The 25,835-nt window shown below is 43.6% G+C and overlaps 2 protein-coding genes across 21 annotated transcripts in view; one reads left to right on the forward strand and one right to left on the reverse strand.

Annotated features, from left to right (window-relative positions):
- The window catches only part of DNM1 (dynamin 1), a 103,980-nt gene extending 83,500 nt beyond the window's left edge, over positions 1-20,480 (reverse strand). For all 20 annotated transcript variants that reach the window (XR_014714332.1, XR_014714333.1, XR_014714334.1 and 17 more), the window contains exon 1: positions 20,078-20,480. Coding sequence is in view for 16 of the 20 variants with exons in the window: in XM_084650225.1 (XP_084506351.1) it covers positions 20,078-20,238 (161 nt within the window). In the remaining 4 variants the exon portion in view is untranslated. The remainder of the gene's footprint in view (positions 1-20,077) is intronic.
- Positions 5,654-25,835, forward strand: part of CIZ1 (CDKN1A interacting zinc finger protein 1) — a 52,117-nt gene continuing 31,935 nt past the window's right edge. Inside the window, exon 1 of the mRNA XM_084650232.1 lies at positions 5,654-5,659. The gene's annotated coding sequence lies outside the window, so the exon portion shown is untranslated. The remainder of the gene's footprint in view (positions 5,660-25,835) is intronic.

Below are 25,835 nucleotides of genomic sequence, written 5' to 3' on the forward strand. Positions count from 1 at the left end.
CACCCTGCTACATGGTCTCAGTCTAATTCCCAGTGAACAAGTGTCTGTGGTGTGTCATAGGCACCCAACTTCTCCTAGTGCTGGTCGGTACTTGAGCCCCACCCCCACCCCGACTCCACCCCTGCCCTGCCCCCATTCCAACCCCTTCCCCAAAGTCCCTGCCCCAACTCTGCCCACTCCCTGCCCCTATTGGACTCCTTCCCCAAATCCCCGCTCCAGCCTCCCCTCTTCCCCGCCTCTTCCCCTGAGCACACCGCATTCCTGCTCCTCCCCACTCTCTCCCATAGCTTGTTATGCTGTGAAACAGCTGTTTCTTGGCGGCAAGCACTGGGAGGAGAAGGGGGGATGCGGCATGCTCAGGGGAGGAGGCGGAGGTGAGGTGAAGTGAGCTGGGGTGGGGAGCTTGGCTGCCAGTGGGTGCAGAGCACCCACCAGTTTTTCCCTGTGGGTGCTCCAGCCCCAGAGCATCCAAGGAGTCGGCGTCTATGGGCACAACTACCACCATTATAATTGGCACTAAATGACATCTCTGCTGGCAGCCTCCACAAAGAGGCCAAGGACTGAACTGACTATGAAGAATGAACTCCCCTCTAAACCATAGGAGTTCTCTCTCTGTGTTGGGGCCGAAGCACAATTGTAGGAAAATTTTTGCTCTGTGCTGTACTTTTCTGGGAATGCATGGAGGATGACAGTAACCAGGTTGCCAGTCTGTCACCATCTACCCGTACTAGCTTCACACTAGAGGCTGGACCTTTTCCCTAGCGCAAGCTGAGTGGGGCTGTACCAACCTTGATTTGACTCAGATACATTATGACGTTTATCTGCTACTGTATATTGTTTCTGGGTGGCACCGGTACATGTCAATTTCCTCCTGCCCATTTCTGATGTCAGAAACCTCCAATGTTATTGGAATGTATTTAAAAAACCAACAACGTTGCTTTCTTTCCCCATGGTGTGGGGTGTCAAATTTGGGGTTTACCACCTTGACATTGTCCTTTTAAACAAAGCCACCCATTCTGTCCTACCCCAATCAGAGACCTCTAAAGTCAAGTACAGTGACTTGTTTAAGGCAGTTGCAGGCTGTGAGGGGTTAGATAATCAGAGAGAGATGTGCCCAGAGCAGTAAATCTTCACATATATACTAAATCAACTGACTGTAATGGCATGCTCTTGAAACTCTGGTGTGTAAGCTTCAGTTGCTGGATTCAGAATGTAGCCTGTGTGGCTGCTCTTAAGCAAAACCATCAAACACAGAAAAAAGGAAAACCATGTGGCAATTTTTGCATAAATATATTTGTGTAGAAGCTGCTTATCTCCCCTCCCTCACCCAGCTCTCCCACCTCTTCACTTCCCAAGAGTCCTAAATCCTGCTTCTCTGAACTAATAGCTTATCTCTGGCTGCACAGACCAGCTCCCAGGAGCCTTTGCAGCCATTTCCTCTCTTTATCACCCACTCTGTCCACCTCTCCTTTCTTTGTGTCTCTCTCAATTCTTTCCTGCCTGTGCCTCTCTACTGGTCATCAGGATAAGGGGCCAGGTTTTCCGGTCACTTGTATTGGTGTGACTCCCTGAGCTTGATTTTCCTCCCACACCAATTTTGCACTGGTCTAACTCCATTGACTTCAGTGGAATCACTCCTGTTTTACACCAGGGTAAGAGGAGAATCAGACTCACTGGGCTAGATTCAAAGTTTTGCTATGACCCCTTTGCACCAGCCTAACTGGCGCAGGACAGGTGTAAACTCAGTTTAGGGGACCTCTGCCAAGTGCAGAGCTGGCTCCACCAGCTCTGTGCCACCTCAACAGGAGCCCTCTCGTGAAGGAGGCATTCAGGGGCAGTCAAGAGAAGGGCCAGGGCATTCTTATGCCCCAGCCATTCTGCACCCTTGTAGTGGCCCAGGGGAGCCATTGTAGCAGGGGCATAAACTAGCCTGCACCAGGGTCTGAACTGACACAGGGATGAATTTGCCCTATTGACTTCAATAGAATTATTCACACTGCTGTAAATCCAGAGTAATTCCGCTGAAGTCAATGATGTTAGTCTGGATTTACACTGGTTATAATAGCAGAATCAGGCCTCATGGTTCTCAATGACTGGGATGAAGGTAGAGATGGTGCATTCCTTACCCATATGACACTGACACATCCCTGCATAGAGCAAAACCTAAATACACAAATAATTGTATTATAACAAGTACTAGGGGGCTGCATTACACAAGATAATGTAGGGACTTCTGCCATGAAGCTTCCATTCTGTCCTTAGCTGATCCTGCATAACATATGAGCTAAAGTCCCTATGCAGAGAGAGGTGAGGTAAGGACAAACTAAATGCCTTTACTTGGAATTTCCTTGTTTTGGACGATTTAAGTTAGATCCTACAAATATATTGGGTGAGGGCTGATATTTATTCTTCATTTTTCTTTACTGTAGTTATATGGAAATTGTTAATAACTGAAAATAATAGAAAATCAGTGTATCAATACAATAAGTCACGCTGCTGTGGCTGTCCATTGACATCTTCATGGCTTCAGAGAAGGCAAAAGGCTTTTGTGGGGAAAACAAGAACAACAATTATCGGTAAAATATTGTTAATGACCTTTTGGCAGGTGTGTGAATCTGTCAGTGCATTGTGAAGTGAATCGTTCTGATTACAATGGGCTCCCTGCTGTTATGCTAGGGCCCGGTGGCTGGGGCCCAGTCAGTAAGGTAGGTAGTACCATATGTCTGTTTTTCACTCCCCTCTTTCCTCCCATCTAGAAATGTAACTTCCAGTTTCAGATTTGTCTCTGTCTTAAAGGGGTCAGCTTCTTAAGGAGATGTGACAAAGAAGAAATTATTGCCATTCAAAGGGAGGTGATCTATACCCTATACAGGCCCCCAGGCCATTCAGCACTAGAACTTTTGTTTCGGGGCCTTTATGGAGCACTCTGCTTCATGTTTTCAAGCTTTGCTCCGCAACCATGAGGGCTAGAAACTAGAGTCATAGTTATAGAGTTTAAAGCCAGAAGGGGCGACCAGATCCTCCTGTATATCACAGGACGTCAACACCATCAGCACCTGCACATTAACCCCAGTAGCCAAAATTAGACCAAAGGAAAACTGATATTCCCACCTAACCACTTGACTCCAAGAACTGGGACTTTACGAAAAACACCAAATATCACAAGATTTGTGATAACATCATGAGAGGTGGCAGCACTGGGACCATGTATGGAGGACCTCAGCTCCAACCCCGCTCAGGACTCTATACCAAGCCCCAGCTCTTCCCTGTATGGGAGCCTGCAGAAAAGTGCCAATGCAGCTCATGACCTTAATCATCCTCCTAACTGAGGGCTTGAAGGTCTGAGCAGGACACACATACTCCCAGCTGTCGGCACACTAAGGGCTTGTCTGCATATACGTTTAGTTCATAGCAAGCTGGGGTGTGAATCTACCCTGCACGAGCCCGCTGCAGACTAAACCTCCAAGTGGATGCATTTTAAAGAGGACCAGGTCAAAGCACCATAACAACCTGTTAATGTGTGTCTACAGGGTCCACACGGACAGTTATTCTGTTGCAGGCTAGTGTGATGTAAATTCACATCCCAATTTGCCACAAACTAATTATTTATGTGGACAAGCCCTAATTCAGTTCTTCTCCCCGGACAGTGGTGACTGCGGATAATTCTGCTCTTCTCACGAATGCCATACAGGGCTGTGACTTTGGAAATCATGGCTCATGACCTCAGTGCTGTGTGACATTGCCACCGGGGGTCCCTGTGATGCAAACAAACTGGATCTGCATACCTGTGGCCCTAGTGATCATCGATTAATAATGATTTAGGATATCACTCTATCAGAGCAGCAGCTTGAAAAGGGATTATCTGCCTTCCTTCAATTACAGGGCAGCAGACAAACCAATCTAGGAGAGAGAACAAGTCCCGGAGGGATAATTTCGTTCCCATTTCCTGACAACACAGTGGAAATCAACAGTTTCCATGGAAACAAGTCAGTTTGATGCCTGTGCATTGCCTGCCTCTTGTGTTGCTGCATATTAGGCCCATGCTGAAAGATTCTTGAGCCACAGCCATGGATGTTTGTTTTAGGGAATATGGGACATGATGCATGCATACAGTACCCACTGTCTTTACTGACTGCGTTACATATTTCAGCAGAGCTCTCTGCTGTGACAGACAGTATTAACCATGAATATCCTCCCCCTCCTCCATTCTGATGGATGGACTTATCCATAGGATCCCTCCCCAGTATCGTCCTGCAGATGGGTTCGTACTGAAATACAGCACAACCTAAAGCACTGGCAGGAAAGAACACAGGGTGCACTGGCATAAGGACAGCCCCATCCCCAGCTGCTTGTGTGTGCACTGATTTCCTTCCTCTGCACTTTGGAGACAAGATCTGTAGAGGGATTTCCCTGCTTGAAGATTGTTCCTGCTTTATGGACGAGGACAATGTATAGAATGGTATAGCCTACAATGCCAGTGTCTAATCCCCAAAAGTAACATCCCTTTATAGGAAATGCCACATTGACTCTAAGCTGCAGCACCTGGGGCCTTAGGGGAATACAGAATGCAATGCTGGTGCTGTGCAGCTCCCTCTGGGATCTTGGGGTACCCTGCGATATTCAGGGTAAAACAGGATCCAGTGCTGGTTCTGTGCAGCAGAATCATGAACTTCAGAATACAAAACTTGATGCACTGTAGATTGCAGCACTGGGAATTCCATGATAATAGACAACTTAGGGTCTGGGTCTGGAAAAGGAAGGCTGGGAACCCCAGAGAAATATAGAAAGCAGGGCTGGTTCCAGACAAAAGACCTGGAATTGTCAGGGTAATAAAGAATGTAGCACTGTTTTTGGGTGATGACATCAGGGATCCCAGGATAACAGTGATTGCAGTTTTGGTTCTGAGCAGTTCTGGGCCTCTAGAATTCCAGGGTTACAGAGTGCTAGCAGAAGCATATGCTCCACTCCAGGAGCAGGTAAAATGGCACATTTGTTTGGGTTTCTTGCTGTATTTTCTTGATCACTGAAGTATTTGTGTGCTGAAAAAAATCCACCTTTCCTGTTTAGCCTCTGTGTGTGTGTCTGTCTGTGTGTCTTGCTGTGCTGTGTACCTTAGCTGTCTGCATGACTCCATCCCAGAACACCCCTGGAGCCCACAGGAGGCCTCCTTCCAGTGTGATGATGCCATCAAGCACCAACAACATCCTAGGGCACCAAATTAGTGCAAACTAAATGACAGGAGTGAAAGGATCCAACTTTGATGGACATGCAGGGATACCAGGGACTCAGCCTCTAAGTCTGTCACCTCCTCAAGGCTGCAGTGAATTCTAATGACTCTGCAGTAACACTTGCTCCACTCACACCCAGTGCACTAAAACAGCAGGACTACTGACTTGCTGACAATATTGGTTTTGCCATGGCAGAAGGAGCTCTAACTCTCCAAAACGCCATCTGTATAAATAGTGCCCAGCACCTTGGCAGGCAGAAAAACAGGGCAACCCACACAGTAACACTGGAGGGAGGAAATGGCTAGTTGCTGTGAAAACTCCAGCCACGATCAGGCACTGGTGTTAAAATGTGTTAAGACTGAAGACAGCGTCAGCCTAATGCTTTGCTATGATTTTCAATGGCCTAATCTGACTCAGTGATGTAAAGGCAGGCTCGGGTCAGGATATACCTCAGAACAGACAAAAGAGTGCTGTGGAGTAAAGACAGGCTCTTCAGTGTCAAGATGCCATTACTTGGCTATAAAGGGATAGGTGGTATGCTGTGGCATTTCTCAAAAGTCAAGACTTGAGTCCTGAATGGCCAAGTACTCTGGCCTGTCAACACACACAGACATGTTTCATGTGTCCTGTAGGCCTCTCTGGAGAAAGAGGATGAACTATCCTTCTTTGCACCCCCTCTCTCCCTGGAGATAGGAAGCTACCATATAATAAAAGGCTTCCAGCTACTAAGGCCATGTATATAGGGCATGCATTAGTTATATCTGGTCAAGAGTCTAGGGGTATATCTGCAGTGCAACTGGGAGTTGTCATTCCCAGTATGGGCAGACAGACACACACTAGCTCTGCTTCAACTAGCACACTAAAACAACAGTGTGGACATTGTGGCATGGGCAGTGGGGAGTTCGGACCCAAAGGGTCAGGTGGGCTTGGATTGGGGTGGCCAGTTCAAGCTAGCGTGGGTCTGTCTACTCATGCTGGGAATCACACCTCCCAGCTGCAGTGTAGATATATCCAAAGGGTCCTGGACTCAAGCATTTGCAGAGAGAGGAATAAAGGAGAAAAAAACGTAGTTCAGGAGATGTTTGATCCCTGCATCCTCTTGCACAGCACTTCCTGCAGGGTAGAGGGGGTGCTGCGGCATGCGGCAATCTCCCCTGGACCTGGATGCATTACTCTATGTTGTGCAAAGCTGGGAAGGGTACTGGGAGGGGGGTAAGGCAGACTGACTAGGGTTCATACTCACTATTACAAACCTGTAGAGGAGGAAAGTGTTGTGGAGCAGAAGGTAGACTCCGAGGGTCTGTACGAGTTATCACAGGCTGTGCATTAGAGGCACAGGCATTGCAGGAGAGGGCCGCCTCTCCAGGACGCATGCATGTTATCACCGACTGTTTGAAGATATGCTGCTGTCCTAGAGAGAACATTAAAATGGTGTTGTATACCTCCAGTCCCTGTCTGCCTGGAAGAGGATGCAGGAACATTACCAGGTTCCTTGCTGTATCTTGCACCACTGCACTTTCAGATGTAATTAGGATCACACTGGCTGAAAACATGCTGTGTCAGAGACGCTGCTCCCCTAAACCATGAGAAACCGTAGCTTGATCACTAACACCTCCAGTAGAGCAAACCCCAGGCATTATACTGAGTGTAAAAATCAGACAGTCTGATTTCCAAACCTCGCAGCACTAAAGGAGGGAACAACAGCTCCAGGAGTGATTGGTCATGGAGGCTGAATCTCCATTCTCACCCCAGAAGAAGATAATGTTTCTAGGTCAGGATTGGGACCCATTTTAAATTAACAGAGCTTCAACTCCTCTGTCACACCAAGTGATTCCTCTAGGTCAAGACAGGGATCCATTGGAATAGTAATGTGAGAAGAGGACTGACTTGAACAAGCAGGCAGCAGATAAAACCCTGGACTTCCATTCTCATCACTCCTGTTCCTTATCCTTCACTTTCTTAAGGAAGAAAAAAAAAAAAAAAATCACCCAAAGCCCCTTTCCCTGTACACAAACCAAAACAACAAAAAAGCGCTGCAACCAAATTTTTAAAAGTGGTTTCTGATTTTGGGTGCTTCAGTCTTTGGTGCCAAGTTTGAGACACCTTAAAGTTTCTGAATTGATGCTGCTCAAAACGGAGACACTCAGAATTAGGGGCCACTTTTAAACATGTTGCCATTAAAAAAATAAAAGCCAATAAAATTCATTATCAGTGGATCCTTCCTCCTCTGCTGGGTATCCAGAGTGTCAAGTACTCTCCAGCAAGGCTTCAAATGGAGAAAGTCAACATCACAGACACAATGAATAACCCGTGGAGAAAGCAGAAACTGCATGCAGCCAAGAAAGAGAAATCCTGCTATGACTCTTCCAACATCCACGCTGAAGTGAAAGAGGTGACCTGGTTTTGGGGCTGAAGCAGAATGACTGGCTCTGCAGAATGACACATCATGTACCACCCCATCAGAGATCTCTAGAGTTCACTCTGCCTTTTGGCCCTCATTCCCATCTGGCCACAATTTTCCACTTGAGGCTGCCACCATGCTCAGGCAATTCCCAGCTATACATAGAGGCGTTTCTATTAGAAGTAAAAGCACAATCAGCTTAAGAAATAGCCAGAGATTACCAAAGAGATCACAGCAGCCGGAGCGAGAGAGAGCGAGCAGTAACCTTTATATGTGTATTTATTAGAATCAAAGGACCTTACCCTGATCTCAGACCATCATAAATCAGGAGTAATTCCAGGGAAGTTAATGTAGCTACGTCTATACAAAATGTGTGAGTGAATCAAGCCCATAAGAGACTTATTATGTCATCCACTGCATTGTCCTGCCAGTGCAGAACTGTTCCCTCAGGGTACGTCTGTACAGAAAGCTGGGAACTATAATGCCCAGTGCGAGTGGACACACGCACTGGAGCCTAAAAATAGCAGTGTGGCCACGGCCGCACATGCAGCAGCCCAGGGTAGCTGCCTGAGCACATACCCACGGGGTGTTGGGTATCTTTGTACTTGGGTGGCTAGCCCAAGCAGCTGCTTGTGCCGCTGTGGCCACACTGCTATTTTTAGTGTACCAGTTTGAGCAGAGCTAGCGCATGTATGTCTACCCAAGCTTAGAAGTACACCTCCCAGCTGCTGTGTTTGTAGACACACCTTGAGGGAGACATCAGGATGTATGGTGAGGAGGCAATTGTTTTTTTTCATTATAAACCCCTGTTCTTAGAAGTTTATAAACTGTATGGATGGGGAAAGGCTTTCTGAATTGAAAAGTGGTCTGTTAATTGTCACCCTCAAAACAGAGGGCCAGATCCTAAAAGACTAGTCTATACTCAGGCTAGACCTGCACTGAGGGTAATGAACATGGGCTTCACAATTTTGCCTTTAGGCCTTTTTCCGTCCCAATGTACAGGAAACCAGTACAGGCTTTTTTCCCCTATCTGAGGAAGGCAGAATAACAGATTTTCTAGTGCTCTCATGGGCAGATTAGGTCTGCTCTAAAAAAAAAAAAAAAATTTTTTTTGCAGATGTTGAGAAGTGAATACTCAGTGTCTCTGTGGACTTCTGCTTGTTGATGTTCTGAGAAAAAGTCCTTTCATACAGCTGAGAAGGAAACTCTGCTCTGAAACATGGCTACAGTTTATGCACAATCTTAACGTTTTTACAATGCTTCAGCCACACTCCTTGGCCCGTTAGCTAAGATCTATGGCAGTATCAGTTTAATCTGATGTGTCCTCTTTCAGGGGGACCATATCCTGCCCTGGCACCTCTGCCATCTTATATCCAGGGTGCAGAGTCATTGCTACAAAATGATTGCACTGGCATGATAAACAGGATCTTGACAATTCCTGATACTCGTTACAGTAGCATTACACACCAGGGAATTCAACCTTCACTCTTCATCCATGTAGCTTTAACAGTGTGACCTAGACCCATATGAAACAGGAAGTGAGAAGTAAGGAGGGGTGGTGTTGGTGGAGTGGGTTATTAAAACAGCATTTTTATTCCCCAAGTCCTGAGTTCAATTCTTAAGTCACAAGTGGAAAGGAGTTGAGCTCATCCCAAATCCCATTTTGCATATCTCATAGCTTGTCATGACTGACAATCTTAGGAGAGGCCCAGGTTTGTGTTGCCAGCCACAAGCATTCAGAAACCATGAGTAATGTACCAAAAAACATGAGATTATATTTAAAATCTCAAGATTTTTAAACCAATACATTTGGAGTTCTTTTTATTTGTCTCCGGGTGCTGGAGCAGTTAGTGGATCACATTTTCAAGCTCTTTTCTGCAACACGGAGGCTACAAACTCACTTTTTTTTAATACAACAGCTGAGATTTTTAGTTGATAAAGCCCCAGATGCAGGAATCAAATTAAGAACAACAAATCGTGAGATTCTCAATAGAATCACAAGAGTTGGCAACACTAGGCAGGGCAGCAGGAATAATTGCATTGGGGAAATGTGCCCAGCATCTGTCCCCAGTATATCTTCATAAACACTTAATTCACACAAAATGTTAAGAAGAGATTGAGCATTTAAAGCTGAAATTCCATCCTTCATCCCCTCCATTATGCCTGGGTCTAGCAAAGACTTCAGAATCGAGAACCATGGGAGGTTTTACATACCATATTTGCAGATGGATTTAGGGTCAGATTTCAGACTCAGGGCTCCATTCTTCTCCTACTTACAGTGGTGTAAATCAGCAGCACTTCCAATTAAGTCAGTGGAACTACATCAGCACAAAACTGATGTAAGCAAGAATAGAATCAGACTTAGCAGCTGACTAGGAGCCATGAGCTCCTGACTGCTGATCACAAGTCTGACACTCATTCACTGTGTGGCCTTCAGCAAGTCACTTAACCTCTCTGGCTCGGTTTCCTCATCTTTATAATGGGGATTAAGACAATACTTAACGACTTTACCTCATAGACAATTATTTATTAGTGAATGATTGCAAAGCACTTTGAAGATAAAAAGCTCTACTTAGGTGCAACCTATTATTAATTGTTCTGAATATCTTGACTTTTGAGCTTAAATCAAGCTGTTAATATAATTTTAAAACCATTAAAACAGTGGTATTGCTTTAATAAATACTGAAAGGATGAATAAGAGAGGAACATTCACGAGCATCATCTTCAGCCACTCTTCACTACCACCCTAATATTTATATTTAGTAATAAGCAATGAGAAAAAATACTTTCTGTGACTAAAACCCATCAGATCGGTCCAGGTAAATAATATGTAAATTAATGCCTAGATGCTATGATGGATACATTACAAATGCCATAGATGAAATTAGATAAAGAGTCTGGGGAAGAAAAAGAAGAGAGCATTTTGGAGCTGTCAGAACCAGTACCCCTTACATAGTCTGGCATCTGGAGCCCTCCAGGTCTGAGCAGACTGGTTGAGATAGTGACTCTAGACATCCTGAAGTCCTAAGCTGTATTCTGACCTAGGGTCGGTGGAATAACTGATCACTTCCCTGTGCACAGATCCATGTGACTTACAATCATTGAGGTGCTTTCTGTTCTGGTTCATGATTGAAGCATATACTTTTCTCACCAGATAAATCTAACCATAATAGAAGCCATAATAGGAACAGCCCCTATTCCAACACAATCTTGATTTATACTTCTCTTTTTTTCCTATTATCAGTACTGTGTTATTAATCATTATTGTTTGTCAGATCAGGGCCCCATTGTGCTAGGTACTGTATAAACATATAGTAAAAGACATTCCCTGTCCCAAAGAGCTTACAATGTACACAGCTCTCCATGTTTCTCTGCATGGCTATATATGTGAGAATGTAGGAAGTGCTACAATTAAACACACTAGTGATCCATCTAGTCTGGTATCCTGCTTCTTGCTGCATCATAACCAGATCCATCATATCTTGTAGTCTATCTCTGAAAGTGGCCAATGCTGGCTGCTTTAGAGAAAGGCACAAACTCTCCATATAATACACTTAACTGTGCAGTACTGTCCCAAGGAGGAAATTTCTTCCTGATATCAGCTGGTAAATGTGAATTGCATGGATGTCTACAGCTCTCTGGCAAATCATCTCAGTAAATAAGAATACTGCTCCTTCATTTTAAAGAACTGCAAGATGAATATCGTTGTCCTTATTCCTGAAGAGCTTGGATTTAGCTATTAATAAAAGGGAGACCCTTTCTTTCCCATATAACTATTGACACTTCTCTTGCACCCTCTATGTTAAGATCAGAGCACTTCCATTCATGAATTAAGATTATGTATGATGTGACACAGGTTATTGTATCACATCTATGACTTAAGTAGTAGGGTACAGATGGGGAAGTAAGATACAGAAATTGAGTGGCAGTTCCAGGAATATAATTTAGGTCCCCTGAGACCTAGGCTTGTTCTTTAGCCACAAGTCCCACCTACCCACTTACTTATGTGTCCCCCTCCGTTGGTGTTCCAGTTTTCTGAATCAGAATGTGCAAAAACAGTTCTGAGATCAGAGGGGACGCTGTTTAACTGTGATGAGAGTGTTGTCCTGTTGCAAAGACGTTTTCTGTCATGCATCATAACAGTGAGGTGTTTTTAAAATACAGATCTAGTTGCAGTTCTCCTCCCTACCAGTTGTGCCATGACTTGCTTCATTATACATTGCAAAGAAGGAAGGAAAGGATTACACCCAAAGATATTTTTAAAAATTCCATTTAGCCTGTGTCTCATGAAGGCAGTGGATTGACTATGGGTATTGGTAGCAGGTTACTTTTCATTCTGAGAGGCTTCCCCAAAAGAAGTTAATTTTATCGTGGGCATCTGGCCAGAAAACCATTACATTTTGGGTGGCTGCCTATAACCCCCTTAGCCACGCCTCTGGTTTTGCTACACTAAGTGCACTGAATAAAAAATCCTAGCATTGGTTCATATGGGTGGAGCACACATAGGTTTGGCTCCTGCTTACAAATAAAATCTCTGCTCAATACACCATGGCAAACTTTGCTCGTGCAACTAAAACAGCAAGAGACAGTTTCTCTTTGATTCATTAACTTTTATGTTAACTTAGTTGCTCTCTCAGGGGCTTATCCTGCATGCTAAGCATCCTCTATTTGGAAAATCCCACAGACTTCTTTGGGGCAAGATCAAACCCTAAGTCAGTGCGAGCTGGGGATGCTCAACATCTTGAAGCATCAAGCCCTAAGCCAGGCAAGGGAGGGGTTAACATTTTTATCTTATTTTACTGTATTAGGACAACATTTACAGATGTGGCCTCTGATTTGGAGCACCTCAATTTCTGTAACCAAACTTGAGGCACCCACTCAACTGGAGCTGTGGCTGCTCAGCATCTCTGAAAATCAGTCCCGAAATGTCTCAAGTTGGGTCTCAAAACACTTGCCTTTAATTCTCTAACTTCACATCATTATATTGTACATAATTATGTACAACATGGTGAACGTTTATATGCGCTGTCTTTAGAAAGTCTAGTGATTAGGGCAGGGAACTGGTATTCAGGACTCCTGAGTTCTGTTCCTGACGAAGGGCTTGTCGTCACGTATGGTGCAGCAGTGCTGCTATAGTGAAGATGCTATTATGCCAACAGGAGAGCTTCTCCCATCGGTGTAGGTAATCCATCTCCCCAAGAGGCAGTAGCTATGTCAGTGGGAGGAGCTCTCCCATTGACATAGCTCTGTCTACACTGGGGGTTAAGTCAGTATAACTACATCGCTTGGGGTGTGGAGTTTTCACACCCCTGTGTGACGTAGTAGTTATACCGATGTAAATTTGTAGTGTGGGCCTGGCCTCAGTGTGCACTCAGATCACTTAGCAGCTCTGTGCCTCAGTTTAACACCTGTAACACTGGCATACTAACATTTACCTACTTCAGCAGAGTATTGGGAAGATTAACTAATGCTTGGAATGCTAGGACAGCTTCAGATGAAAGGCACTATTGAAGTGCGAGGAGGAGGGGGTGTGTTCACACTAGGAAAAAAGGTGTGTTCTTACCATGTCAGCTAACGTGGTAATTAACATATGATAAAATCCTGGTGAAGACAAGGCAGTTTGTAGTTTTCACATGTTAGCAGGTTGAGGTAAGCCCTAGGGGAGCCTAGGGTTTACTTTGATGTGCTAACACACATTAAAACTACAACTAACTTGTCTTCACCAGGATTTTACCCCTTGTTAATTACCACATATTAGCAAACATATGGTAAGAACACACTTTTTTCCCCTAGTGAAGACAAGGTCGACACTTACGTTACAGTGTAGGAAAATGTCAAAAGAGCCAAGGTGAAAAGTGTAGTGGTTCTTAGGGTGTGAGACCTCTGGGAACTGCTTCAGGAAATAGTGATGATATATAATATACAAAGAAACTGGTGTTTATTTAGGGCTTGAGTCTGCATCCTCACTCATGTGAGTAGCCACAGGACAAATCACATGAACAAGAGTTGCAGCAGGGCTATCTAGGTTTGCAGTGATATATTTATATTCTCTGTTTACAATATTCTGATCATCCATGTCATATTTTGGCTCAAATGCTCTTCCTTTCGCAGGCAATTGCTGAGAGCTATGTACATTTCTCTTGAGTTAATTCCTTTTTCTTGTGGTTTATCATGGCATGCTATGTACATTTATTCTTGTGCTGCATTGTACTTTGTTGCTTTTTATTAATCTTAGGAAAATGGATGTATGTTCTTTACTAAATCCCAGAGGCTTACCACTGTTTGGATGTACACATACAGCTAAAACAAACAAAAAGGTTATAATTCAGGTGTTGGAATATAAATGGATTCCGTTAAAAGGCATGAGCCCAGGGCTAGGAGTAGGAGTTCTCTCACTCTATCAACCTCTATTGCCCTGGACAAGTCACTTCACCCCTCATGCCTCAGTCTTCAAAATAGGGATACTATTCATCACTTTCCTTACAGGTGTGTGTGTATTGTATAATGCTTTTAAGGTTTGCCACATTAAGGTCCCTTTACAGCACTCTGGATGTGAAAAGGGGTCCCAAAGAGAGCATGAATCACATTTACACCCACTTTAAGGCCCCTTTATGCTGCCAGAGTTGTCTAAAGGGCTCTTGGTATAAATTAAAATCTGACCATTAAAGTAATATATAAATGCTGAGCATTACTCTGAACAGTGACACAAGAATACCGACAGGCTGAGATTTTCAAAACTGCCTGGGACCTCTGGACCCCGAGTTCACATATGCAGCATTGACTATTTCAGCCATAGTGTTTGCTCAAGAGAGAAGTTTCAGCTCCATACATTTTGAGGATGACAGAGTGAGCAGTGATGTACCCTGCTGTACCTGGACAGGCCAATGCGTGCTCCTGAGATATCTTTTGCTTTTTGAGAATATGTGTCCATGAAGATTGCCTTTTCTGAGGGAATTTCTAGGCAGCACTGTATCTAAAATAATGCCACTGCGCCTTTCCATTACAAAGCATTTTACAAATATCACCTAATTAAGCTTCATATCATCATCTCTGAGAGGTAGGCAAGTATCACTATCCCTATTTTACAGGTGCGGAGAATGAGTCACAGAGACATTAAATTACTCACCAAAGAGTCAGAGGCCAAATAAAATCCAGAACAAAGTTCTTGGCTCCTAGCCTTGTATTCAGTCTATTGCAAAACACTTTTCTAAAGGTTCTAGCTTAGTATTGGCAGGGCTTAGGTTTATATTTGTTCCTTTGTATTCTTTCACCTATATGCTGAGCATCCCCTTGAGGCAAATACATTAAGACCAAGTTTTTGTACACATATAACTATGTTGGTTAGGGGTGTGGGGTTTTTTACTGAAATACTTATATCAGTACAATCCCTAGTGTGGCCAGAGTTATCCTGGCATGAAGGTCCTTACACTGGTAGAGCTCCTCTTCCCATATGGGAATATGCTATACCACTATGAGCACATTTATGCCAGTAGAACTAGATCCTCCACAGTGGTTTGTACCGCTTTAATTATACTGTATAGTTAAAACCGTACAAGTGTGTGTGTGGACAAGGCATAAGATTCCATACTCGGCATGGAAAGTATTCCATCTTTGGAAGGGGCTTGATCTGGATATAAAAGTTTTTATGAGGGAAGAAGGTCTTGAGGCTAATGCTCAGGTCTGGGACTAATAAAATGTTGGGTTGGTTCTCATTGCTGTGTGACTCTGGACTTAGCAGCACTGCATCTTAGTTCTTTCATCTAATAGTGATAATAGTTTCCTACTTCCTGGGATATTGGAAGGCTTAGTTATCTCATGTCTTTAAAATGCGTTGAGATCGCTAGACAGCAGGGCATCTTTTTATTTATCTACTTATTTTGCCATGTGCCATAAAAGGAGAGTGAACATTTCTGGACTTTGGAAATAACTGTGTCCCCATTTTCTTGCCTACAGACTCTCTATTTGGGAAGTCCAATTTCAAATTAGATCAGCTTCAACTATCCCCATGCTTTACTCACTCAATCCAAGCCATTCATCCAACATTGGCAGTCTGTAGGGCCAATTCAGGCAGACACTCTGAAGTAGCAAATAGGCATCACGAACAAAAAGGGGAGGGTGATGTCATAAGATGTTGTCCTAGTGGTAGCACATCCACAGCAGCCAATGCTTAGGGAGGACCAAAACTAAGCTTCCTGCCAGCTCTGAGGCCCCAGCATAAACCAGTCTGGGAAAAGAAATGTCAGCTGCCTTTCTTCTATCAGGCTCATCCCACACCATTAGAGGGTTTTACCATCATCATCTGGTGTTAGTCACCATGCTGAGACCTCAGCAGCAGACGCACATATAGCAGCCGCATCAACATCTGCCATTATAAATACAGGCTTTGCATTGTTGGGTAATCCGTTAACAGCAGCGTAAGTGATACTGGGATAGTAATTAGCAGTGACTAGCAAACCACTGCACTCAGAAGAAGTACTTGTTTGATAAGATATCAATCAAAATAACATTTATTGCATTCAGTGTAGTTCCTCTGTATTTTGAAAATTTCAGCATACACTGAATGTTAGTGTCAGCAGAAGATGCTGGATTGGAAGCCCTAGAGACTGAAGTCCTGTTTATCCACAGATCAGGTGTGATGTTAGTGAAACCATCCCCATTCTACCATGCTGGTGTGATCTGGAGGAACTACCTCTAGAATTAAGAGGGGAGTTTAATCTTCATGACACATTCAGCCTTCGGCCTCTCTGCTGAGACACCTTTATCAAAAGGACCAGCTACTGTCAATTGTATTGTGTTGTTTGTTTTTTAATGTGGCTAGCTGTCCATGTGGAACTAGGCTGAGACCCACCACTCATTTCATATTGTGCACTAAACAGCTGTCAGGTGGTGATGACTCAATCTCACCCACAGCCTGATCCCAAAAAAACTGGAGACATAGGTTTCACCATAGCAATAATCATGTTTTAATGTGTGTGTTCCCGCCATGTTATAACACAGATTCTTCCTCCCTGTCTGAACAGAAAAAAAACATGTCATAAACATGTTAAGGAACCATGTTTTAGCTGAGATACCAGTGAAGATTAAAGCATGGCTCCCAAACATGACTTTCTCTGTCCACACAAACAAGGAAAAAAATACCTTAGAACCTGGCTGGGTCACAGCCATATTTAAACACAATTCATTTTGTAATGTAGACAGGTACTTTCTGTGGCAAGAGATTTCATATCTATTACCAATCCCATGAGCCACCCAGCCACCTAATGGCATCAAATGGAAGAAGTCAATAGTTCCCTTTGACGCGTTTTCCATTTTCCCTCCAATTATTTCCGTGAACAATCTTGTCCTGTCAGCTCCTGTGTGGGTACCCTTCATTACTTCATTATCCTAAAAGCTCTGGCACCGTAATGTGCTACCATGGAAATAACTGATAGGATGCAGTGAGGTCATGAGCCCTACTGAGACAGAGATCATTGGAAAATTATGGATAATATAAATCATAGAATATCAGGGTTGGAAGGGACCTCAAGAGGTCATCTAGTCTAACCCCCTGCTCAAAGCAGGACTAACCCCCAATTTTTGCACGAGATCCCTAAATGGCCCTCTCAAGGATTGAACTCTCCCTGAGTTTAGCAGGCCAATGGTCAAACCACTAAGCTATCCCTCCCCCAAATCAGTTCATTTACCCTCTGTCAGGCAGCTAAACTCTGCAGCTGTGCATTGGAGTCAGTGGAGTTACAGTTTGTCCCCTTCTGCTTGCTAGATCTAAAGGAAAGGAACTATTCGCTCTGATACTGTTCTTGCTCATTGGCCATACCTGGTACATCATTGCAGCAGTCACTGTTCAGAACTTCCATAAAAGATAGATTTGACTCTCAGCATTCAGGGGTCATGGAAGCAATAAACCCAACAGGCTAACCAGGGTTTTGCTCGCTAACAGTTCTGGGAACCCTTTTTCTCTTCTCAACAGGTTTGATCACAGTAGGTTGTAAGCTCTTTGGGGCAGAAACCATCTTTTTGTTCTGTATTTGTACAGCACCTAGCACAATGGGGTCCTGATCCATGTTGGGAGCTCCTAGGCACTGTGGTAATACAAATAAATAATACTTATAGCTGAGGCTTCTGGAAGTCCTTCCCTCACCATGATTCCCAGGAACACTTAATAAGAATGGGATCTCCAATAGGTTCTAAAGTAAACCATTGAAAATCAGCAAGCAGGAATCTCAGGCTCTTTTGAATATGCAACGATGGGGGGTTTTGTTTAAACAACTACTCTGATTCTTGCTCTGTTTTCTTTTCCCCAGAAACAGCAAAAGTGGCATCTCCCTAATGCACACTGTCTCCCATAGCTCAGGGACACCTGGGCCCCTGTACAGCATATTGGACCATTCTGTTCATATACCGCCAAAGATGGACCTATTCAGGCTCATTACAGGCTCTTTCAATGATAAAAGAGTTATAAAAATAATTTTGTTAGTAGATGTCATAGTGCAAGGACTAGAGGGGGCAAAAGAAGAAGAGAGAGAGCGCCCACGCAACAAAGCAGGGAAAGAAAAGGGAGAATACAGTTTGTGGAAGAAAATAATCTAACACTCTGTCACAGCAGCAGTTCCTCCGAGGGAAATCAGCAGCAACCTGCATCCTGGTCATAGAGGATAGCAATGCCTAATAGGGAAGGATTAACCAAGCTACAAACAAGCTCATGATGCACTCCAGGTGTTGTGTATAATATGTGTGTGCAGACCACCTTCCCTGGTCACCAGCTATTTGTTGAAGCTGCTGGTGATTATTGTGACGGTCACATGAAGGGAAAGCACCAGAATATTTCTGTCACAAAATGGTAGCACCCAGGGAGTTGAGCACATAGGGGAATAACCACTGCTTTTTCTGCTTCTCCCCATAGCTCCTGACATGGCATCCACCATGGAGGACAGAGAAGGGGGGTGGGGAGGGGATGAAATTGAACTTAAATTCCACTACTGCTCAGCCTCACAACAAGCACATCCATCTTTAGGTGGCTGTGTAGCGTTCAAGGCATGTCCTGTATCTAGCCAGACACAATCAGGAGCAGAGGACATGCTATGAGAGCATACTCTTCCTAGCATTTCACCTTGTGGGATTCTTCAGGGTGAAACTTAAAACAAATAAGAAATCTAGTCTTGATGATCTGTTCAGATCACAATGGCTAACGGGCATCTTGGTATTTAACAGGGATTGTATACCGTTATTTATCTGCACACACAATATTAACTGATCAGTATTTTTTAGAATCACCATAGATAATTCATTTTAGAAAATTATGTGGAAGCTGTATCATTTCTGGCTCTGGCTTGCAGGTCTCTAATGTGTGATAAAAATAAGGGACACCCCAGAGTATGGCTATTTTTCTCTGACATTTCTATCCCTGACATTACATAACATATGGAGCCTTTGTCTGTGCTTTACTGGATTTCCATTAATTTTCTGTACATTCTATACAACCATCTATGTTATTCATTCTCTCCTTGAAGCAGTGCCTTCCTCCACTACTCCTCATCCTCCCCACCCTGCCAGTGCCCAGCAGCAATTGTCCTCCAGCAGCAGGGGTGAGGGGGGACATCCTACCATCCTGCTCATCCCCAGGATTCTGCCTTCTTGTATTTAGCTCCCATAAATAAATAAATAAATGATTGAGGATTAAAACCATTAAATCTCCTGTGATGTGGACAACACATCAGCTCGGTTCCTTCTTACTCCCTCTCCACCCCCAAACAAATGGCTTCTTTTGTGCATTAGTCACTCCAAAAGCAGGATTTGTCTGGTGCCTCATCCTCCTCTTAACCTCTTTCACACACACTCCCCCCGCCCCTCCCAGCCCACCAAGCAATATGCTGCCCAGCATCGATCTGCTTTGATCAGTTCCCAATCAGATATTACCATTTCAAAGCGGACATTTATAAGCACATATGCGCTTCTAATCTTATGCTGAGGGGAGGGCTCTCCTGCTAGTGAAGGTGACAATCAAGGGAATAAGAAAAGGAGTACTAATGGCACCTTAGAGACTAACCAATTTATTTGAGCTCAGGAAAGCTTATGCTCAAATAAATTGGTTAGTCTCTAAGGTGCCACAAGTACTCCTTTTCTTTTTGCGAATACAGACTAACACGGCTGTTACTCTGAAACCAATCAAGGGAATGTCACCGGTCATAGAGACTCCTGATTTCTGCGTTGTAGGGTGCAGTGCAATCCCGGCACTAGGATCTGTGTGTGTCGCAGGGGCTGGGATGATCCATCTCCAGTACGAATCCCAAGTTCAGAGGAGCAAGATCAGCCCCCCTCCCCTGTCCTGGATTGCACTGCATTAAGCTTTGCACTGCATGTCCATTGAGCAATGCATTGCACAACACAGATGCATCGGGGACAACAGCCCTCATAACATCCCCTATAATCGTCTATAGTTTATAAATCTTACCTTCCCACAAAATTTTCCAACACTGAGCTCTTGCCGGCGCTCTGTCCCCCCACCACAGCGATCTGGGGCAGGTCCAAGTCGGCGTTCTGACCGATGGAAGCGAAGGCGTCCTGGAGCTTGTTGACCAGGGGGATGAGGTCTTCCATCCCTCGGTTCCCCATGTCTGCAGCTCCGCCTGGGCTCTCGCCTCCTGGGCTTGCAACGCAAAGCCCTCTTTCTCCCCGCTTGCTTTGCAAAGGATTTACTGCTGGGGTTTGGCCCCCCAAGCCCTCATCAGGGGTTGTCCCCACCTCACAGCTACGTGGTGGGTTGGTTTGCCCTCCACTCTCCACCTAACCTGGGTCCCTGGATCTCTGCAGCAACGCTGCTATCCCGACTGCCAGCTCAAGCCCGCTAGCCACAGGGCTCCTCACGGGATTTAAAGCGCACGTACCAGCAATGGCCGATAGAGGGCTCCCTCCTGAGGGCCGAGAGCTTCATGGGAGTTGTAGTTCACGGATTGCTAAAGGGAGCTATGCCGTGAGCCAGAAGAAAAGGAGTACTTGTGGCACCTTAGAGACTAACCAATTTATTTGAGCATGAGCTTTGGTGAGCTACAGCTCACTTCTGAGCTGTAGCTCACCAAAGCTCATGGTCAACTAAATTGGTTAGTCTCTAAGGTGCCACAAGTACTCCTTTTCTTTTTGCGAATACAGACTAACACGGCTGTTACTCTGAAGCCGTGAGCCAGGTGTCTTTAGGGTACCTGCCTCCGTAGCCTGGGATCTGCTCCCAAGCCGGGACACTAGAATAAGGGAGGCTTCCAGTGTCTCAGGGAAACACAACACAATTCTCCAACACAAAAGGGGGGTTCAAAATTGGCATTAAAATCAACCCTCCAGAATGTGAAATCTGGAGGGTCTGCATAATCCCTGATATATTTATAATGAAGAAGCCAAGAATATTTCACTCCTCCCAAAACGCAGTAAATCAGTGCTGACTTTAAATATTCAAGACACACTGCAGATTAACAGCTAAATATATTTTTAACTAATATCTCTGTAAATAATCTCTGTTCTTGTAAGTGCCCTTACCTAGTTTACTAATCACTAAAGTAGACGTTTATTTATTTTATTTTATTTTACTTTTAATTTACTTTTCACTGTTGCTCCTGTTTGATCTTTGCTTTTTGCATTTCCCAGAGTAGGAACAATGAAGAAATGCATTTCACTTTTGTTCCCAGTCAGTTTCAATTTCTGATTGTAATGCACTAGCACATTGCTGCTATGTTTGATTTACAAAAAATGCAGGGAAATGTTTAATGTTATGTGTTTCCACTGATTTTTTTTAAAAGGCTCAGATAATAAAGAGGAACTATTTGGCTTAGTTTGCAAAATAATGTTTTTACAAAAATAATATTTAGGGCCATAATTAACCTGAAAGTATCCTTGGTGAAAATAAAAATATTCCTTACAGGTCAGGGTCAAAGTATTTCACTCTGGCAATGTAAATGTTTGCAGGCCTCTCCCCCTCTTCCCCCCCACCATCTTGATAGGAAAACTGCCATTTACCAGAGGTTTGCTGTAATCAGCAATTCTAAAATTTACATAAAATTGATTACTTGTGGCACCTTAGAGACTAACCAATTTATTTGAGCATGAGCTTTCGTGAGCTACAGCTCACTTTGAGCTGTAGCTCACGAAAGCTCATGCTCAAATAAATTGGTTAGTCTCTAAGGTGCCACAAGTACTCCTTTTCTTTTTGCGAATACAGACTAACACGGCTGTTACTCTGAAACCTGTCATAAAATTGATTGTATTTGATTGCAGCTATCAACACTTTTTGCTAGCAATAGCACCATCAAACTATCCAAATATTGGACCCCCATCTGGCTGTTTAACATACTAAACAGGCATGTCACTCTGAGTGAGTTTATGTTCCAGAAATTATCATTTAGGATCGTTCTGTTCCCTATGAGATCTGAAATTAAATTTAAACATTTATGTTTCTCTTAGAAAAGGCTTGCAAAAGAACATTGACAGTGCATTGTGTCAGCAACTGACATTCGTGCCTTAAAAAAAAATCTGACTAATATAACCAGAGGAAGGGAGAGAAGGGATGCAACAACTGGATTTCTTGTGAGTTCTCACTCAGCTATTCTTACTTTCATATTTATTTTTCGTGAAATTAGAATTTAAATTACTAATAATCTTTGGCTCTCAAGCCACACACACACAACTTTTGTGGAGTCCACAGTCAGAGATTTTCCTACACCCCCCCTAGGGGGGGTTTATACCCTCCCTGAATTTTCCAACCCACCCCCCGCAGTTTTGTGAACTAGTTACATGCAGTGTTGCCAATTTAGTGATTGTTTGGAAATTTGAATTAAAATTGAAACATTAATACACACTTTAAAAGCATATAAAGTGTATGATAAAATACATGTATCTGAAAAAGTATAATAGATTTGAAAAGTATGAACATAGACTAGCTTCCTTATACAGCTGCTGTTTTTTATGACAATGTCAGTGCATTCATTTTGGTGATGTTGGCCAACCTAATAATTTCAAATTATGATTTGTAAGCAAAGTCTAAATGAGCTCTCCCTGACAACTAGTGATGAGCTGAGGGCTGTGGGGAAAGGCTTCAGGACCAGATTGTATTTACATTCACGCCTAATCTACCTAGGTATCCAGCAAAAGAGCTGTGTTGCCCAAGTGATAGATTTTGGCTGGTGCTGGGTTACAAATCACTTGAATGCAGGGGGAGGGGGAGTAATGAAATGTTGTTATTCTTATTGTATGAGTAAAGGGCAGTAGAACTGTTCTCAGCCTGTGCTGATTGAGGGCATCAAGAGAGAGGGTGGGGACAGGTTTTTTGCTTGATGGTCTGCCTGAGTCACAAGTAGTATTTGACCTGCCCCTCTCCACTGTTTAAAGACAGAGCTGATTAGGCTCCATAGATAGTCTTTTGTTTTGTTAAGTGACCACTACAGCTGAAATCACTGATAATCAGGTCTAAAGTGCTTAGACCTGCTGTTGGACAGTATATCTGTGGAAGAGACGGCCCAGCCTGTACTAGCAGTGAGGTTCCCCCACTGAGAGCTCAGCTGAAATCACTGAGAGCCGGTGAAACCTCAAGAGACCAACTCACAGAGGTTACAGTGGCAGGTGGCAGCAGAAGGTGACGGCGCGGGGCCATTGGCAATAGAGCGATGGAGTGAACGGTAGCACAATGAACAATAGTGGCCAGAGCGAACAGTGAGCAGCTGGAGGAACAAGCAAGGTGCCTTCTTGCTCCCCACCTGGGAGGTGAACTCATGTGAAAGCACCTCTGAACTCTGAGTCTCCACTGACCAAGGACAACACCGGTGAGTGTTAAGGAGGCTGTTAAGAATGCTGGAGACACAATACAGTTCATGCGAACCAACATGGCTGTGGCATCCTACTTTCTATTTAGGCAAGAGATACTACAAACTGGAGGCCAATGTTAAGGGCATGGTCACTTGTTCATCCTGAAGCTGAACACTGGTTCCGAACAAGACCAGCAAACGCTCACTGTCTTTTTCTGCAAGAAACTCAAATAACTGGCTAGAAGCATGTGGTGCGACAGTGAAAGACTCTTCAGTTGAAAAAACTGAAGAACTCTCTTGCCACATTCAAAAAATTTGCAGACATGGCTGATGAATACACTGATGCAAATGGGCATCAAGTATTAAGTCCTCATGTATGTTGTCTTGATGTCAGGGGTAGGCCAGTAGATGCATTTCTAGATGTTCAAGTTATAGAAGACACATCAGCTGCATCTGTGACAACCCACATCTTGGAAGAGTTAAATGCCTGTCAATTGGACCCCAAACAGATGGCTGCTTGTGCATTTGATGGAGCTGCAAACTTCTCTGGAAGACATGGTGGAGTACAAACTTTGCTTAAAGAAAAGTAATCCTAATCTCTCCTATACACACTGCAAAGGCCATCTACTCCAACTAGCGCTAGTATGAGCAGCAGGCTCTTCAAAAGACATTTTAAAAAGCTATAAATTTCATGTCTTCATTATATTCTTTTTTCAGCAAGAGTCCAAAAAGACTGGATATCTTGGAAAATATAGAGGATACACTAGGACTGAAGTTCAAATTAGTCCAACCTGCAAAAACCCTCTGTCTTTCTCATAAGCAATCCTTGGCTGTTGTCTTAAAATTACTCCAGCCGTTATTATTGGCTTTGGAAAGTATCTCCAAAGATGGGATGGAGCTAAATAGTGAGGCTGGTGGATTACTTTTGCTACTACGTTCAGAGAAGACTATTGCTGTTCTCTCTCATAAGTCTACTGTTGAAACCACTTGAGTCATTAAACAATGCCATCCAGGCATCTGCTACAACAGTAGTAGATCTTTGTCCAGCAATAGAAGCTACATTTGGATCAATCAGAGCTATCCATTGAAAAAGTTCTGGAAGAAGCAAAGACTTCAGTCCAGAAGTTGACTAATGAAGGCATTTATATTGAATCCTTAGTGAAGAGGACAAGAAGTGTGTGTTAAGACAACTGAAAAAGTACGCAGACTTGATTCTTAAAAATCTACAACAGTGACTTCTAGATTCAACTCAACCTCTACATAGCTTTTTACAGATTACTGTCCTATATAACACCGACAGTTGAGTGGAGTGAGGCAGTACCAGCAATGAGGCTGCCATGTGCTCAGGACAGAATAGAGAATTTGAACACAGAGTGGAATATTGTACGACAAAGGAATGAAGATTTAACTTCAACTTTTTTATCAACACTAGTGGCTCAACCCGATCTTTGTGCTGTTTCCTGACGTGAAAGTAGTATGAATTCATCTCTTGCTACTCCCAGTCACAACAGCTATAGCTGAGTGTTCTTTTTCATCATTTAATAGAATTTTGTGATCTGAAAGAAGTTGCTTTCTGCCTGATCATGTGAATGAACTAATGAGCATATCAGTTGAAGGAATGGAAGTACCAGACACATGAGAAGCCACCAAAGATGAACGCATTGCATTTAAGAAACTCATTAACAGAGTCGTGCAAAATTATAACAAGAAACCAAGAAGGATGTAGATGTTGTGCTTCCTAGAAAGCTGGAGAAGGCAACTTTTAATTTGTGTGGTGATTTTAAAATATTAGTTTAAATCTAATAAAATGGTCATGAAACATTTTTCAGTTTTTACTATGGTGCTATACAGCCCACCTTCGCCCTCACTGTCTCACCCCTCATTAGCGCTGACCCCTCCCCTCCACCCCCATTTCAATTCCTGGGGAAAACACTGTCCACAGGTCTGATGTGAGCTCTTTATACCCTGCCTCATTTCAGGAAGAGTGATGAACCCTCTGATCACAAAAGCTACTGTACCTGATACAGGTGAGGCAGCAGGGGGCAAGAGGAGTGCTGGGGAAACTATCAAGAGTAGCAAGCTCCTTCTCTATGCAGACAAGAAACTAGGGAAGGAGAGAAGAAAAGAGTGAAAAATTTGCAGAAAATGTCAGTAAATTGTGTTGATGCTTTCACTCAAAATCTGTAAATTATCATTAACATTACACTGAAAGCTGCACAGAACATAGTGCCTTTTACCCAGTTTTCAGATGCACTTGTAAATGAGGATGCAATGTTGGTATGCCACATTTCAGATGTAAGGATTCATTAATATTGCCACATAGTGAGTCTACCTAACGACTTCTGCAACAATTCTTGTCATGTAAATCATGGGCAGCAAAGCGGGAGCCCCAAGCACAAATATGAAAGAACCTGTCATCTGATTTTA

The sequence above is a fragment of the Lepidochelys olivacea genome (assembly GCF_965140295.1).
Source record: "Lepidochelys olivacea isolate rLepOli2 genome assembly, chromosome: 16".
NCBI classification, from domain to species: Eukaryota; Metazoa; Chordata; order Testudines; family Cheloniidae; genus Lepidochelys; species Lepidochelys olivacea.